The sequence below is a fragment of the Arachis hypogaea genome, chromosome 20, assembly GCF_003086295.3.
Source record: "Arachis hypogaea cultivar Tifrunner chromosome 20, arahy.Tifrunner.gnm2.J5K5, whole genome shotgun sequence".
Lineage (NCBI taxonomy): Eukaryota > Viridiplantae > Streptophyta > Magnoliopsida > Fabales > Fabaceae > Arachis > Arachis hypogaea.
Window position 1 is genome coordinate 8487772 of NC_092055.1, and position 17100 is coordinate 8504871.

Consider the following 17100-nt stretch of genomic DNA (forward strand, 5'->3'; position numbering starts at 1 on the left):
AATTATGTATATAATAACAGTAATAATAATATTTTTATTTAAATTATATTATTTTGTTAATTTTCTTTTCTGTAGAAGAGAAAGATAGAAAAAATAGAGAATGAGAGAAAAGAAAGAAAAAGATAAAGATAAAAAATGAGAGTGAGAGTGAGATTTTGTTAATTTTGGAAGAAAAAATTTTTATTTTAATTGTAAAAAAATATCGGATGACATGTTTTGATTTGTCAAATTATTAATATAAAATATAAATTATATATGAGTAAAAATAGTAGAGAGAAATAGAAAATGGAGAGAGGTAGATGAGAGAATTTAGAAAGGGAGTTTATTAATTTTGAAAAAAAAATATTTTCTCTCAATTTTAATAAGAGGGTGTCATGTGACACATTTGATTATAAAATTAGATAGTAATATATGATACATAATATAGGTATATTTTAATTTTAATTTTAATTTTAATGCAATTAAAGAATGTTATGTTGTACATTTTGATTGTTAAATTAGTAATTAGTCATTGATATTGATAATGATATATAAAATAGATAGAGTGGTTGAAAGAATTAGAGAAATAGAGAAAGAAAGAGCCGAAGAGGGAGGAGGGAAGAACTCTTTAATTTTGGAGGAAAAGATTTGATTTCAATTGCAATAAGGGAGTGACATGTAGCACATTTTGGTTGTAAAATTAGTAAGGAGGGGGAATAATTCTTTAATTTTGGAGAAAAAGATTTAATTTCAATTATAATGAGAGAGTGACATGTGGCATATTTTGGTTGTAAAATTAGTAAAAAGGAGAAGAGAATTTTTAATTTTGGAGGGAAAGATTTGATTCCAATTATAATGAGAAAATGACATGTGGCACATTTTAGTTGTAAAATTAGAGATATACTAGTATTTTACCCGTAATACTATTACGGAAATATAAATCTTTTAAAATTATGTCGGTCTTTGTATTATAGATTATGACACAAAATTTATAGCATTAAACTACTTTTATAAAATGGTTGTAAGGGACAAAAGTCTCCGTCGACTAAAAAGACCAGAGTCTTAAACAAAATTAAATAATAAGTTTTTAGTTATTATTTTCAAATGAAAGAGTTTATACCCTTTACTTAATTTTAACTTTCGTTATCTAAAATTTAAAATAATTTAACATGTATATTTTTATATTTGATTAAGTATTAAATTTGTTACACAAATAGAAATAATTAATTTTTATACTTACTATTTAAAAATAATATTTTTTTATATATATAAAAATATAATTAGATATTAACATAAAAAAATTATATTGATTGTTATAAAATTAATTCATTTTTTTAAAACAATTGAATTTTGATTCTAACTTCAAATTACAACATTAGTATTTTTTTTTTTAAATTATATGTAATAAATATTTAAAAGAAAAGAAGTGAAAATATATATTAAAAATATAAGTAGTAAAAATTTAAAATTAAATAAAAATATGCATATAATAATATTTTTTATTTAAATTATATTATGTTGTTAATTTTATTTTTTGTAGAACATAAAGGTAGAAAAAAAAATAGAGAATGAGAGAAAAGAGAGAGAAAGATAAAGAAGAAGAATGAGAGAGGGAGTTTGTTAATTTTGGAAACTAAGAAATTTTTTTATTTTAATTATAATAAAAATATATGGTGACACGTTTTGATTTGTCAAATTACTAATATAAAATATGAATTATAAATTATATATAGAGTGGGAAGGATAGAGAGAAATAGAAAAAAAGAGAGAGATAGATAAGAAAATATAAGAAGGATGTTTACTAATTTTAGAGGAAAATATTTTTTCTAAATTTTAATAAGAGAGTGTTATGTGACACATTTTAGTTATTAAATTAGTTATTAGTTAGTAATATATAAATATAATATATAATATAGTTATATTTCAATTTTAGTATTTTAATTTTAATTTTAATTTAATTTAAATACAATTAGAGAATGTTATGTTGTATATTTTGATTGTCAAATTCGTAATTAGTCATTGATAATGATATATAAGAGAAATAGAGTGAGTGAAGGAATGAGAGAGATAGAGAAAGGAAGAGAGAAGAGAGGATAGTTCTTTAATTTTGGAGGGAAATATTTGATTTCAATTACAATGAGAGAGTGACATGTGGCACATTTTGGCGTTAAAATTAGTAATATATAATATATAATATAATATATAATAGATAATAAATAATAAATATATATAGGTTTAATGGTAAATTAATGTTTTTTCTTCAAATTATTGGTGTTTATGGTTACTTTTGTTGCTATGCTATATTGTTGTTGTGAACAAAATATGAATATCATTAGCCATTTTATTTTTGCTACATTGTTGCTGTGAACAGAACAGAATATAAATATTGTCATTGACAGTAAATGTGTTTAGGCTATGTTCTGTTCTATGTGTTTCTTTTTCTTTTAGATTGATAAGTAGTAATCTTTAAAAATAATTAACAGTAATCAGCTCCAACATTTATACTTAGATGCCATGTCCTGTAATTCTATTTAATTTTCAGTGTTATTAAGACTACAGATCAACAAGTTCAAGAATGCAAAATTCAAGAACTTACAAGAATTTACAAAACTGACTGCAGAAACTAATTTTTGGTTTTTACTGTTTTTTTTTTTTTTTTTTTTTTTTTTTATGTGAGCTGCAGCTTGATGTATTTGGTGTAGGTTTTAGAACTTAGATAAAAAAGGCTAAAACCAATAGATATAAGTGATTCATTGTTATCTCAGCTTATAATTCTCTTCTATTCGTCTTTCTGTTTCCTTTTCTTATTGCACAAGCAATCAATTCAGATTTGTATTAAGTGTAAGGTAAAGAAGTCCTCAACTTATTTTTATATGACTTATTGTAACCAAAATGAAAAATTCTATGAGCAATATATAAGGGTGATTCTTAGATAGTTTCTATTATTCTATTTAGTATTTAATCTCTCAAAATTTGCATTTTTTTTAAAATATGTTTTTGATTATTTTTATATTTTTTATTTATCTATGACCAATTCTACTAGTTTAATCAGTGATTTATAGTTGAATCAGTGAATTAATAATCTGATCGATTCGATCACTAGTTTAATTCTGACAACTATATAAACTAATGAGTTAACTATTAGAGTAATTCAAATTGGTTATAAGATAAAATAATGAATAAAGTATCGTTTTTATCCCCAACGTTTGGGGTAAGTCCCAAAGTTATCCTTAACGTTTCAATCGTCCTATTTAAGTCCCTAACGTTTCAAAATTGACTCAATGTTGTCTTGCCGTTAGGGATCCGTTAACAGAATTGATGGCGGGACAAAATTGAGACGATTTTAAAATGTTAGAGATTTAAATAGGATGAAAATGTTAGGGAAAAAAACGATACATAAAAATAAATTTTAATTTTATTTTATCTTTCAATAATATTAATTTTTTACTGTATATAGTATTCAATTATTTTTTAATTACATCTAAATAAATTACACTTAATTACATTACTTTCATTTTAAATAAATTTATTTTTTTATAATTTTAATAAATTTTGATACATTAGAGACAAAAGGTATAATTTATATTTTATTGTATATATATATTATTTTTTTTCTTTTCTGCAAGTTTATATACTAGTCATTAAACAAACATTTCATGATAACTAAAAATCTTTAAGAGTAAAATTATAAAAAAATTAATTTATTTAAAATGAAAGTAATATGATTAAGTGTAATTTACTTAGATGTGATTAAAAAATAATTAAATACTATGTATATTAAAAATAATATTATTAAAGGATAAAATTTAAATTTATTTCTATGTATTATTTTTGTCCCCAACATTTTCGTCCTATTTAGGTTTCTAACGTTTCAAAATCGTCTCAATTTTGTCCCGCCTTCAGTTCTGTTAATGGATCCCCAATGACAGGACAACATTGAGTCAGTTTTAAAACGTTATGGACTTAAATAGGACAATTGAAACGTTAGGGACAACTTTAAAAATTACTCCAAATGTTGAAGATAAAAAAAATATTTTACTCTAAAATAATTTATTCCGATCCAGTTGAGGATAATTTGTTGTTTAAAATTTAAAATCTAAATCTAAATACATAAATAATGACATCTCTTGCTTACAATTGAAGTAAGTTCAAATTGGACTATTATTTCGGTGTTTCCTTAATTTTCAGATGATAAGTTTCAATTCCCTATATGGCTTTCTCTCAACTGCATGCTTAATGGTGTATTAAATTGAGATGAATTACAAGACACTCCAAGTCAATGTTTTTGGTAATTGATGGGCCTTGGAATCTTCTAAAGTCCAGCTAGGAAAAAAAAGTGGACTTTTCTTCAAACAACATCGCAGTTTCTATTTTTAAGAGTAAAGTACTAAAATTAAACGCAAAAAATTATAATGTTAACAAATTTAAATATAACATAATTAAAATTAACTTATATTCATTAAAAATGCGATTTTTTGATAAAATTATTTAAATTTAAAAAATTGTTTAAAATTTTAAATTATTCTTTTAATTTAATTTAATCATTCTCAAATTCTAATCATATTCGAATTCAACAATTTTAATATAGAAAAATAGAATTTTAGACGAATTTTTTAATTATTTTTTATTGCATAATAACAATTTAGACATAATTTGTAGTTATTAAGTTAATTTTTCAAAAAATTTATTAATATATATTAAAAATTTATAAATTCTTGTTTATAATTTTATTTTTTATATGATAGCTATATAAAAAAATATTACAATATCAATAGTATATTATAAAATTACAAAATATTCATAATTTATAGTGTGTTCAGTTAAAAAATTATCACATATTTTATTAATTAAAATTAATCCTTTCAAAAATTTTGAAAAAAATTAAAAATAAATTATAAACTATTAATTATATGAAAAATACAGTGTTTTTATATAATTTTTTTATAATTTTTTTCTTTTAACAAAATAAATTTTAAAAAAATGAGTATTTTTTATAAGAAAAGAATATCTAAAATACACAATGTGATTACCAAAATATAATTACCTAAGTTATTATTAATATTTTATATAATAATATAAATGTTAAATATGTTAATATTAAAAAATAAATAAATTTTAAAAAAAATAAATATAGAGATGATTATATATATAAAAATTAATTTAAAAAGTACAAAGACTTTAAGATACGATATTAAATTAGTTAAGTAAAAAATATTAATAAGTTAAATAATTGAGATATAAATTTTTTATATAATAAAAAATAATATATATAAAACTATTAAATTATACAATATTTTTATATTTTTTGAACACGGTATAATTTCTTATAATGTTAGGAGGACAGAAGCAACTACTCGTCCTCCTTTAGATCTGTCTCTAACCCTATCCATCTTCGATTACTAACTCTTCACCATTGCCACCACTCCGACCTTACTCCACTTTGTTAGCCATTCTTTTTTTATTTAAAGGGTATCTTTGTTTTTTTGTCAAGGTCTAAGAGGTCTAAAAAATTACTCCATGGTCGCTGCTTCGGTCATCTTATTTAGGGGGTTTAAAATCGATCCGGACCGAATTAAACCGACCAACCGAACAAAAAAAATCGAATAAACCGAAAATTAAAAAAACTAAAAAAATATGTTTGACAGTTTTTTGCGGTTCGATTCGGTTTTCGATTCTAATCATGAAAATTTTAACCGAACCGAACCGAACCGGTGAAGTTTAAAACCCTAAAATAACCATACCCCACCCCCCAATTCCCCATTCAGCCGCGTGACCTAACCCCACGCCTCCCACTCCCAGTCTCCCAGCGTGACCTAACTCCATTCAGAGTGACCGTTCCCCCTTACCCCAATCGGAAGTGAAACCTGCCGATCTCCTCTCACAGTCGCGCTCTCCCCTCAGGCCCTCACAGTCTGCACCGTTCCCCCCTCGAAAGTGAAACCCCATTCTTGGGTCTCGAGGCCGGTGGCGAACTCACGTTGCAGCACCTCCCAGCGCCGCGAGAGACCCTTCCTCCCAACGCCGTCGAACCTCTTCGCGGTCAGAGCACCACGAAGACCCAGCACCAGCACCACCCTCGCACCCAGGCGTAGCAGTCTAGCAGAGCACCCACTGACCCGGCAGAGCACCCACTGACCCAGGCGTAGCAGTGTTTCTGGCCACCCAGGCACCCACAACATAGCACTCCTCAATCTCCCACCCACAACACAGCAGGCACCGGTTGGCCCTCTTCCAGTGCTCTTCCTCCTTCCCATCCACTTGACTTCAGGTTTGATTTTCTCTCCTTCTATGTATCTGAAGCTAATTAGACATATTAGGTTTATAATTATGAAATAGTTAGGGTTTGATTTTGTTAATTATAATTTCTGTGATTCTGAGTTGCTGGATTTGTTTAGGGTTTTGTTATTTTCTTCTTAATAACTCTGATTCTGTGCTTCTGAGTTGCTGGGTTCAAATTTGCTTGTTTTGCTTAGTTCAAATTCTGTGATTCTCTGATTCTGTGATTATGTGATTCTGAATTGATTTTTGGTTTTCTGCACTTATTTTGCTTGTTTTGAAATTTTGTTAATAACACTGATGAGTTACTATGCTTGTTTATTGATTTTGTTAATTTTAGTTGTTTGTTTTGAGTTGATTTTGTGATTTAATTTATTAATAATTCTGATTCTTTGATTTTGAGCTACTGGGTTTAATTTATTTTTGCTTGTTTTGAGTTGATTTTGTGATTTATTTGTATTCAATTTCTGCTCAATCTATTTGTTCATTGTTGCTGATTGTTGTTCATTGTTGTTCATTATTTGTTCATTGTTGCTGATTGTTGTTCATTGTTCATTGTTGCTGAATGCTGGTAATTTTATTTTGTTGTGTTTCTGCTTCTATTTTTTTAATTATTTGTTCATTGTTGTTGATTCCTAGTATTTGTTGTTCATTATCTGGTATTGGTCTTTGGCAGGATATAAGAAGAGAACTTGGAGTTTGTTTTGATGCTAGATGTGGAGTCACAATATTCAGGAACAAGAATAAAGGGGGATGTTACTTTGGATTTTGTGAAGAAAATGATGGATGATTTCAAGAATCAAAAGTGCTTACACAAATGGTACTTAAGCATAGGAGTTCATTAATAACTTTGAATTTCTTTTAAGTGTTATCACTTACTAACTTTGCTTGTTTTGTCTTGGTTCTTGTATTAGTTATGCATTCCAGATTGTATTGCAAACCAGAGAAATGTTGAAAGCTTTGCCTTCTCTCGTTGATATAAATGTTCCCGATGGCAAACATTTTACTGTTTGTGGTGATGTGCAATAATTCAAAATAGAAAGTGTGTTGAGCAAATATGGATACTTGTGTACCATATGATGTGCAGACAAAGAGTAGGACTCCAGAAAAGAATTTACGTACTTAGAGAATGATTAACTTGAAAAGAAAGTTAAGTTTCGTCAATGATGTGGATTGTGTATTTGTGTTGTTAGTAATGCCATTCAATGAATTAGTTCGGTTCTGTTCTTTCTAATTTGTTCTTGCAACTTTGGTAATTTATAATAGTATTGTATTTTTTTTGAATTGATTGAAAAAATCGAACAAATCGAACCAAATCAAATTGATTTTAATTAGTTTGGTTTGGTTCGGATGGCCTTGACAAAAAATTCGAATCAAACCGAACCGCAGTTTAATTAAACGATCGGATCGGATGACATTTTTCTTAAAAATCGAACCAAACAGCACTGCGAACACCCCTAATCTTGCATTTTAATGTAGGTAGAATGATTCGATTTGTGTATCTTAAATTTTTTTAAATATAAATATAAAGGTTCGATTTGGGTATCTTTCACAGTTTTAAAAAAAATTAATTATTCTATTGGTTCTTATAGTTTCGCGAAATTTTTAGTTAGGTCTCTATACTTTTTTTCTTTTTAATTGAGTCCTTGCACCAATTTTTTTTAATTGAGTCTCTACACTTTTTTCCTTTTATTTGAGTCTATGCACTAATTTTTTTAGTTGAGTCCCTATACAATTAAGTCAATTACTACCAAGAGGGACCTAATTGAAAAAAAATTTGGTGCAGAGACCCAATTAAAAAGAAAAAAAAATATAAGGATCTAATTGAAAATTTCGCGAAACTATATGGACCAACAAAGTAATTAAACCTTTAAAAAACATAAAAAGTTATAATGTCAAAATATATTACTCATCTCACTTTTATATTTAAATTTTTTAGCCTAATTCACACAAATATAATATAAAAAAGATATATCACAGATATATGACTATTTTTTTAAAGTATTGAATCCGATATATTGTGAAAAATAAAAAATTTTACAATATTCAAATTCAATCATCCGATTTTTAATTTTAAAAATTAAATATTTTTAAAATTGAAATCAAACTCTCTAATCACTTTTTAAAAAAATTAAAATAATTAAAATATTAAAAACAGACTATCCGATTTTTATTTTAAAAAAATAAAAAATAAAAAATAAAAATTGGACCTTTCGAATTTTTAAAAATTAAAAAATTTAAAATTAAAATTAGACTCTCTAATTTCATATTTTTCTTCGTCCCTCAATAAATCGAACTATCCGATTTGGATATAATTTTAAAAAAATTACTTTATATTAAAGAGAAACACCAATCCTTCTAATAAGAGTGTATATCACACGATTTCAGTCTATATAAAAAAAAATAGCTATTAAATAAATTTCGATCCTTTTTTTTTATAACATGAGACAATGCGATTCTTTTGTCATTTTACTTTTAAGTATGATGTTGTTACGGTCAAATTTGTTAAAGATCTAAATATATCAACTAAATAATTTCCATTATAAATTAACAATAAAAATGACAAAAAGATCGCGTTATATCAAACATTAGGCTGCATTTATTTCTAAGAATATGATAGCACAAGACAGTGAGAATAAGACATAAGGGACAGAAATACAAAATTTTATATTCTTGTATTCTATTTGGTGATAAATTAAAACAAATTATAAAAATTCAATTTATTCTCATTTGTTTTATTCAAAAAATTTGAGATGAAAAATATAATAATAAAAAAATATAATTATAAAAAATTAACAAGAATAATAAAAGAAAAAATAAAAAATAAATTGTATCTCTTGTCAGTGTCTCGGTGTCTTTCCTGGCAGGATGGACACAGAATACACTAATTCAATATTTCTAGACACATTATCTCTATTTATATCTCATCTGTCAAATACAATTTTATATTTCTATATCTTTGTCTTAGTATCCTGTCATTGTAAACAAATTCAACCTTAAAGAACAAGGATCGAATTGAACTTGTTTTGTCATGAACAATTTGTTTAATGCCATAATAGCCAAAATTTAAATTGGGTGTTAAATAAAAAAATTTAAAAAATTCTGCTAACTCATACGTAAAGACACATTTTAAAGAATCATAAAGAAAAATTTTTGACTAAAAACTATTGAAAATTATTTTTTTATATTTTTAATACATTTAATATATTAAAAATTTAAAAGTTTTTTATTAATATATTCTTAACATATGTTCTTATTACGACATACATTAGCTAAATCCAAAATTAAAATGATTATAATAGGATATTAAATATTAATAAAAAAATAAAAACTCAGTATTAATTATTTAAATTAACGTGGTCAACTCCGGGCGACTGTTGTACCCATTGATCAAAAACCTAAATATGAATAAGGAGTTAGCCATCATGATCCACAGTAATTATGCTATAAACAAAACACTAAAACGTATTAAAGAAAAGAGTTTAATATTCACTCAGTAAGATATGAAAAAAAAAAAAAAATTATTCATTACGTGATTTTATTGAAAAAGTTGAAAACCAACTACAATATATATAAATCTTCTGTTATTCAATTAGTTGAGTCTAGTTTATTATCTTTTAATTGATTTTCTAGCAAAATCGTTATACATTAAAGTTATCTTTTAAAAAAAAAAAAGAAAAAAAGAAAAATTTTAACAAATCAATTATTTAAGAAACGCGTCAAAGTGGCCCCCATACGTGTGAACGCAGAATATATACAACACAGCCATAACAATGTCGAAAGTTCAGAGTTTTTCATTTCCAGTTTTCTCTGCGCTTTAACATCATCAATAATACGCTGCAATCATGTCATCATCATTAGCAACACTCATTCTATCATCGTTATTCATAGTTTCCTTCATAGTTCTCCACCTTTTCTTCCCCTGCAGAGCCGATGTTGGAACCGCTGCTAGTTACTCCCCTCCATATTTACGTAAGTTTTACATGCTCGAATTCTGTCCTACATATCCAGTAATTCCTTGACCAAGTTAAATGAATATTTAATTTGAGATGGATTAACTTTTTGCGTGTAAAACCGAAGAATATTGTGAAAAATAATATATAAAGTGGATATTATAATAGCTATTATATTAATCAATTTACATTAGTTTAATAATTAGTTTATTATTCAGCATAAAAAAATAATAAGATTCGAATATTATATAATAATTTATTCATCATCGATCAATTCTTAAATAAAATTCAAATTCACGATGAATTAATGATTAGACTCCAAGACACTATAAAAAACAAAAAATTTAGACTAAAATTATACATTTTTAACAAAATTTAACATGAATCTCTAAAATTAAGGTAATTTTTTTTATATATTTTTACAACATTTTTTAATTTTGTTTTTCTTTTATGTAGCTTCGAAGTGTTATGGGACGGAAGCCACAGAGTTCCCATCGAGCAATCTGTTTGCGGCGGCGGGAGATGGAATATGGGACAATGGGGCAGCTTGCGGTAGGCAGTATCTGGTGAGATGCATCAGTGCAGAGCAACCAAGGACCTGCATTCCCGACCAAAGCATTCAGATCAAGATCGTTGATTACGCTGCCACCGCTGTTTAGGCCGCCTCGGCTAGCGGCACTACCTTGGTGTTGTCCGACAAGGCATTCGGCAGTATTGCCAATACAACTGCCATCTTAATCAACATAGAATTTCAACAGTAATAATTAATTAATTAATTAATTAAACTCTGATCTGGCTCTTCTTCTTCTACCTTGTTGAAATTTACCTGTGTGTGCAGGGTGTGATGATTGGTATATGTAGCTTCGGCTAATGCTGTCTGTATTGGGACCCTGTATTATTATTGGCGTGGCGGCTCAAAAGTGGCAACTCTTGAATCAAGGAAGATATTTGTCTAAAGAAGGCAGTACGTACCTACGCCGAAGCTGCCTTCAATTTTAACATTTCAAGTGTACGGATTTCTCAACTATTTATTTTTGTTTTTATTTTCGTGGTGTGTGTGTGTATTTTTTGGATCTGTGTAGGGACGGTTGCTTTGGATATTAGAATCAAGTATACCAAGGCAAATAAGCTACACAGGATGTTTCTACCTCACTTCTGCCTTTGGATGCTTTTGGAGTGGCATTTCAACATTTAAAAATATTATATGTATAAAAAAATTAGTTATTAAATTAATTATTATATTTTTGTGTATAAATATATATTATTTAATCTATTTTTTATGTGTATGTCATATATGTTTTATGCGAATAATTGATTTAGTAATTAATTTTTAATATATTCTAAAAAAATGATAAAGTTAAATGATAAAATTAATGTTTTAAATTTTATCCCAGGTTTTAACTTAATCAGACACTTGCTTAAGCAGACTAGTGAGCTAACTACTAAACCAACTCAACTTGATTATATTTGTATTTTTTATTTTAATTATGTAACACATCCAAGTCTTTTTGGCAATTAAATCTAACTAAGTTGGTTCAAACCCAACAAAAACCAATTTCATTAGAGAGAGCGTGTCTACACGCTCCAATTTCTCAACCTCTCCAATTTCTTCGTGTTTCTTCTTCTTCTTCACGTATTTTCTCCTCATCGTTACTACTATTATTGTTGCATTTTTTTTCTTTTCTTTTTTTTTTCTAGTAATTTTGCAGCATTATGTGTTTCTTCTTTTTTTGTTTGATTTTTTTATTTTTGTTCTTGTTAAGACGGTAACACAAGACGAATTATGAGAAGATAAAACAAGAAAGAGAAGATGAACAAGAAAAGAAGAAGAAGATCATGATGATGATGAAAAAGAAGAGGATGATGAGTTTTGAGTTATACAGAATTTATCAAAAAATAACACCAAAATTTTTTAAGCATGACACAAAAGTTTCTCAATTTTAACACCGAAAATTTTTAATCGTGACACAAGTTCCTGTTAAGAGGGTGAAACAAGAATTATGAGAATATGAAACAAGATGATGATGATGATGATGATGATGATGATGATGAGGAGGAGGAGGAGGAGGAGGAGGAGGAGGAGGAGGAGGAGGAGGAGGAAGGAGAGTTTTGAAGTGTGAAGAATCTATCAAAAAGTAATACCGAAATTTTTGTTTCTTCTTCTTCGAGGAGGAGGAGGAGGAGGAGGAGGAGGAGGAGGAGGAAGGAGAGTTTTGAAGTGTGAAGAATCTATCAAAAAGTAATACCGAAATTTTTGTTTCTTCTTCTTCTCCTTCTCTTTTTCATATGTTATTGCAGTTATTTATTTATTCTTGTTTGATTTTTTCTTTTTTTTTGTTTTATTCCTCGTAAGAAAGTGAAATAAGAAGAATTATAAGAAAATGAAATAAGAAAGAGAAGATGAAGAAGAAAAATATGAAAAAGAAGAAGAAAAAACAGTAGAAGATGAGGAAGAAGAGGGAAAAGAGTTTTAAATTGTGCATAATTTATCAGAAAAATAACACCGAATTTTCTTAACAATAACACAAAATTTTTTAGTTTTGACACTGAAATTTTTTGCTACAAAAATACAAAAATGTCTTCTTTAATGCTGTATTTTCTCCTTCTTTTTATTCTTCTTTTTTTTCTTTCTTCTGTTGCTCTTACTTCTTCTTTTAGGAATATTACTTCTCATACAAAAATTATTTTCAGTGTTGTGTATTTTGTGTAGTTACTTTGATATATAATTTTGTGGTTGATATTGTTGGTTATTATACACCAAAATTACTTAATGATTATGATACACAAACTTAGTTTGAAAACAAATACACAAACAAGACTAAATCATGAACAAAACACATATCCAAAATTAATTTTGGATCAAACAATATCATCAATATGGCTTAAATGATGCCAGAACCATTACAATTACATTTGATGACCTAATTACACCAAATTCAAGTGACAAGATTAAATGCATCTCAATTAACTTAGAAGTGCACCAAAAAGGGCACAAACAAGACTGAATCATGAACAAAAACACATCCAAATCAATTTCGGATCAGACAACACCATCAATATGGCAAAAATTTGACAATAACGATAATGATAATGATGATATGTATAAGAAGACGACAACGATGATGATAACGATGATGATGAGGATGATGATGATGACACAAACAAGACTGAATCATGAACAAAAACACATCCAAATCAATTTCGGATCAGACAACACCATCAATATGGCAAAAATTTGACAATAACGATAATGATAATGATGATATGTATAAGAAGACGACGACGATGATGATAACGATGATGATGAGGATGATGATGATGATGATGATGATGATGATGGAGGAGAAGAAGAAATTCAAATGAGAAAAAAAGGAGAAAGAAGAAGAGGAGGAAGATATGGTGGTGGTGATGATGGCAATGACGATAATGAAAGAGAAAGATAACGAAAAATGAGAAGAACAACAACAACAAAAAATGGGTGAAGAAGAACGTGCGCGCGTGAATTTGAAGCGCCAGAGGTGAAGAAGAGTATGCGCATAGATTTAAAACCCTTAATAACAATTTGGTTGGATTTGGTTAAACTTTTTAGAGCTTTATTCTTTCTATTTTTGGCATAACTGCACAAAATAACTAAATCTACTTTTTTTAATTAGAGAGCAATTACCTCACAAACATTAGTGATGTCGTCTTATCATGAGTTCCGGAAAGTATTGAAAAACGAAACAAAAACCAAAATGTGATCATGTGGCAAAGACAAAGAGAAAGATAGGATTTTCTTCATATGCCATTTTCTTGTGATGGGGTTTTGGAGGATTGATCTGTAGTTGAATATTTAAGGTTTTAGGTGAAAATAGTAATTTGCATAGAAGACAGCTTGAAATTTCATGCTCTTCTCAAAGTGGTTGACACGGTTGGTCTCTTAATACAGTAATGCTATATTGGTGAAGGCTATGGTATGGACACCAGAAAACATCTAGACATATGGATGCCAGGTGTATGTCTCCATCACACTACGCGTGTGGGATTACATGGACCTGGGAAGTCAGCATGTACGATACTATCCTGACACAAGAAGCAAAGAAAAGTGCTTTTTAGATGTGGGCCATTAATGTTACAGAGGATTAATTGTTAAGGTGTCATTATTAATGCAAGTATGTGGTTAAAATAATTTTTGGAGGAAAACACTTGGTGGGCCGATTGGATTTTTGACAACGTTGGGTTGTGTATCTTGGGCATTTTTTGGGTGAAAAATTGTTTTGTGTTGACATTTTTTGAATTGGGACAGTAGTCAAAGCAATCTTTCTTAACGCCAACCCAGTAACCGAGAACCAGTATACATGAGTGAAAATGGCAAATCTGGTCGGAGAAAGAGGATTTTAAATTTATATAAAAAAATATCATTATAAATTGGGAAAAAGAATAAAGGGGAACATATTCATCGAACACAGTTGAAAGGGAGGAAACCTCGGAACCTTAGCTGTTATACTCAGATGGTGCAATAGTTGGAGTGTGGATGTCGTTGTCCCGAAGAATATAGGATATTGTGGTTTTTATTAGTTGGCCAATACCGGAGGGCATTTCATACACGATTGGAGTCTAGAGCGATTGGTATGTTCTGGTACCTCTCTCTGTAGAAAGTTGTAAGGTGGAATTTAGCGAGTAGTGATTTTGATTCCATTCCCAGTGGTTTTCTTCTGATTTTTATAAATCCCTTATTTGATTTAATGTGGGTTTTGTATTGTGGTGTGTATGTTCTAAGTTATGCATTTTGATAAATATGAAATATGTAGCAATGTTAGACGGGTTCTCGCCAGTAGTGGTTATGGTAGTATGTGTTTGTGTAGATATAGATTAAGCCAGTGTTAAAATTATGTGGTTTTGGATTTAGAATATTTCATTTCACCGAATGTATTGTTATGCCTAGTGGATGGAAATTGAAGTCTGTTGGGTTACATATTCTGCTATGCACGAGTTTAACAATACTTATGAATGTACATAAGAGAATGTCTGTATGATTTCATTTTGGTGTGTTATAATTGGTTGTGTCACGAGTTGTGCTTGTGAATTTGTAGATGGCAACAGTCAACTTGGAAGATGTGTTGTACACACGGAGTGATAACAGTGTTGATTACGGAGATGTTGCTTCTTTGACCGATGACGACATATTAAGAAAGGTATTTCCAAGCGAAGAAGATGCATTCGATTTCTATCAAAAGTTGGAAAGGTTTCATGGTTTTGGAATTCGGAAGGGGGATATGTTTAAAGATGAAGGAGGGAACCTAATTCGGCGAATATTTTTTTGCAATAGAGAATGACTCAGATATAGGAAACATTACAATCGGGTGGATAGGAGGAAGCCCCATAAGCTAGAGACAAGGACCAACTGTGAGGCGAGGATATGCATATACCTTGACAGGAGCAATAACATGTGGAGGGTGAAGAAGGTTATCACGAAGCACAACCATGCGCTCACACATTAGGGTATGGTCCACCTAATTCCAAATTTTTGGTCCATGACAGAAGCGACAAAAGTTCAAATAAATAGGATGCAAGGGTGTGAAATTTCGACGTCGAAGACGATGTAGTACCCTGGCTGGCATGGCTGGAGGGTATTTGCTAGTTGGATTCCTGAAGAAGGATGCTTATTAGGCCTGACAGGATGGATACCCAACCCGATCCGCTGTGGGTAGGATTGGACGCAGAGCGGGTTTGCCTGCGGAACGGAACGGATAGGGTGCGGGTTGAATCTCAACCCTACCCGCACCTCCCATATGTATGTGTTATATATTTAAAAATGTTACATATGGGAGTTGAACCAAGAACCTTTGGTATATAAAAAAGGTTCTTAGCCACTGAACCAAGTTTATAAATTTGTAATGTTAACATATTTATTTCTATAAAACTCATTTCTCATTCAATGAGATATAAATACAACTTTAACAACCTACTTGCCCTCAATCCATTCAGATTACAAACCTTATTTCATAGCCTTTACTTCCTCAGCGGCGCAAGAACCCTAATCCTCTTCTCTCAAATCCAAATATCTCCGCACTGTGACCGCATTGCTGGCACTACTCACGTTACCCGTGTAACGACCCGATTCCCGGCAGGTTCGGATCACTGCCAGTCGTCAGGTGTTACTTCCCAGTAGCCCTATAAAACTATAGACTCGATGATACTTACTACATTTAAGCCTTTCTTACTAACGGAATTGCGCATATTAGCTTCTTAACCAGCCCGTTAGCAACAACCAAAAATATCATTAGAGATATATAATATAATATCAAATAAATACCAAACTAACAGCAAAATTAATTTAGCAACAAGATTATAGAAAACTTTTATGCATATATACATCTCAAGTTCATGGTTGTCAAACTCGCGAGTTAACTCGTAAACTCGTACGAGTTTACGAGTTTAGGTAGTGGAATCGAGTTGACTCGGACATAAACTCGTTTTTGGGTAGACTCGGGTTGACTCGGCTAGACTCGGATAAAATCGTGCAAACTCGCGAGTTTGCTAGCGAGTCAGCGATTTTAATTTCGTTGCCCATTTTCGCCAAAACGGCGTCGTTTTGGCCCAGAAAAAAAAATAAATAAAAAACCCTACAGAAGCGGCTAACCCAAACCCGCAACCTAAACCCACACCCACTAATGAAGGAGTGAACTAAAGTTCGAAACCCTAGTGACTCCCTCAACCAAACCCTCACGGCCAGCCTCACTCGTCACACCCTCCACCATCTAACGGCGGCGTTGTCTGCGTCGCCACGCAGAGACCGGACGCCAGAGTCCAGACGGACCCCTCACCTTCTCACCTCCCCTCGCCTCATCCCTCGTCCCCCACCGCTCACCCACGCAGCGTCGCAGAGCCCAGTGAAGGACCACCACGCAGA

The 17100-nt window shown here is 29.7% G+C and overlaps 1 protein-coding gene and 1 long non-coding RNA gene across 4 annotated transcripts; both read left to right on the top strand.

The window, feature by feature from the left end:
* Positions 1–5277: 5277 nt before the first annotated feature.
* LOC140182532 (uncharacterized) lies at positions 5278–7489 on the top strand. Its single transcript, XR_011878292.1, has 3 exons — positions 5278–6247; positions 6932–7075; positions 7170–7489. It is a non-coding gene; the product is annotated as an uncharacterized lncRNA (long non-coding RNA).
* Positions 7490–9999: 2510 nt separating this feature from the next.
* LOC112785201 (EG45-like domain containing protein 2) lies at positions 10000–11494 on the top strand. Of its 3 annotated transcripts, XR_011878293.1 has the most exons (4): positions 10022–10227; positions 10665–10965; positions 11047–11172; positions 11291–11494. XR_011878293.1 is itself a non-coding variant. In XM_029296068.2 (2 exons), the coding sequence occupies exons 1-2, from the start codon at positions 10101–10103 to the stop codon at positions 10865–10867; spliced, it is 330 nt and encodes a 109-aa protein (XP_029151901.1). In that variant the 5' UTR covers positions 10002–10100; the 3' UTR covers positions 10868–11494. The 3 variants fall into 3 exon arrangements, 1 of the variants encoding a protein (XP_029151901.1); XR_003816158.2 differs by having other exon boundaries at positions 10000–10227; positions 11047–11494; XM_029296068.2 differs by having other exon boundaries at positions 10002–10227; positions 10665–11494.
* Positions 11495–17100: the final 5606 nt, after the last annotated feature.

Coding starts and splice junctions, on each gene's coding strand:
- LOC112785201 (XM_029296068.2), top strand. CDS start 10,101: ATGTCATCATCATTAGCAACACTCATTCTATCATCGTTATTCATAGTT. Junction 10,228..10,664: donor TTACTCCCCTCCATATTTAC/GTAAGTTTTACA, acceptor TCTTTTATGTAG/CTTCGAAGTGTTATGGGACG.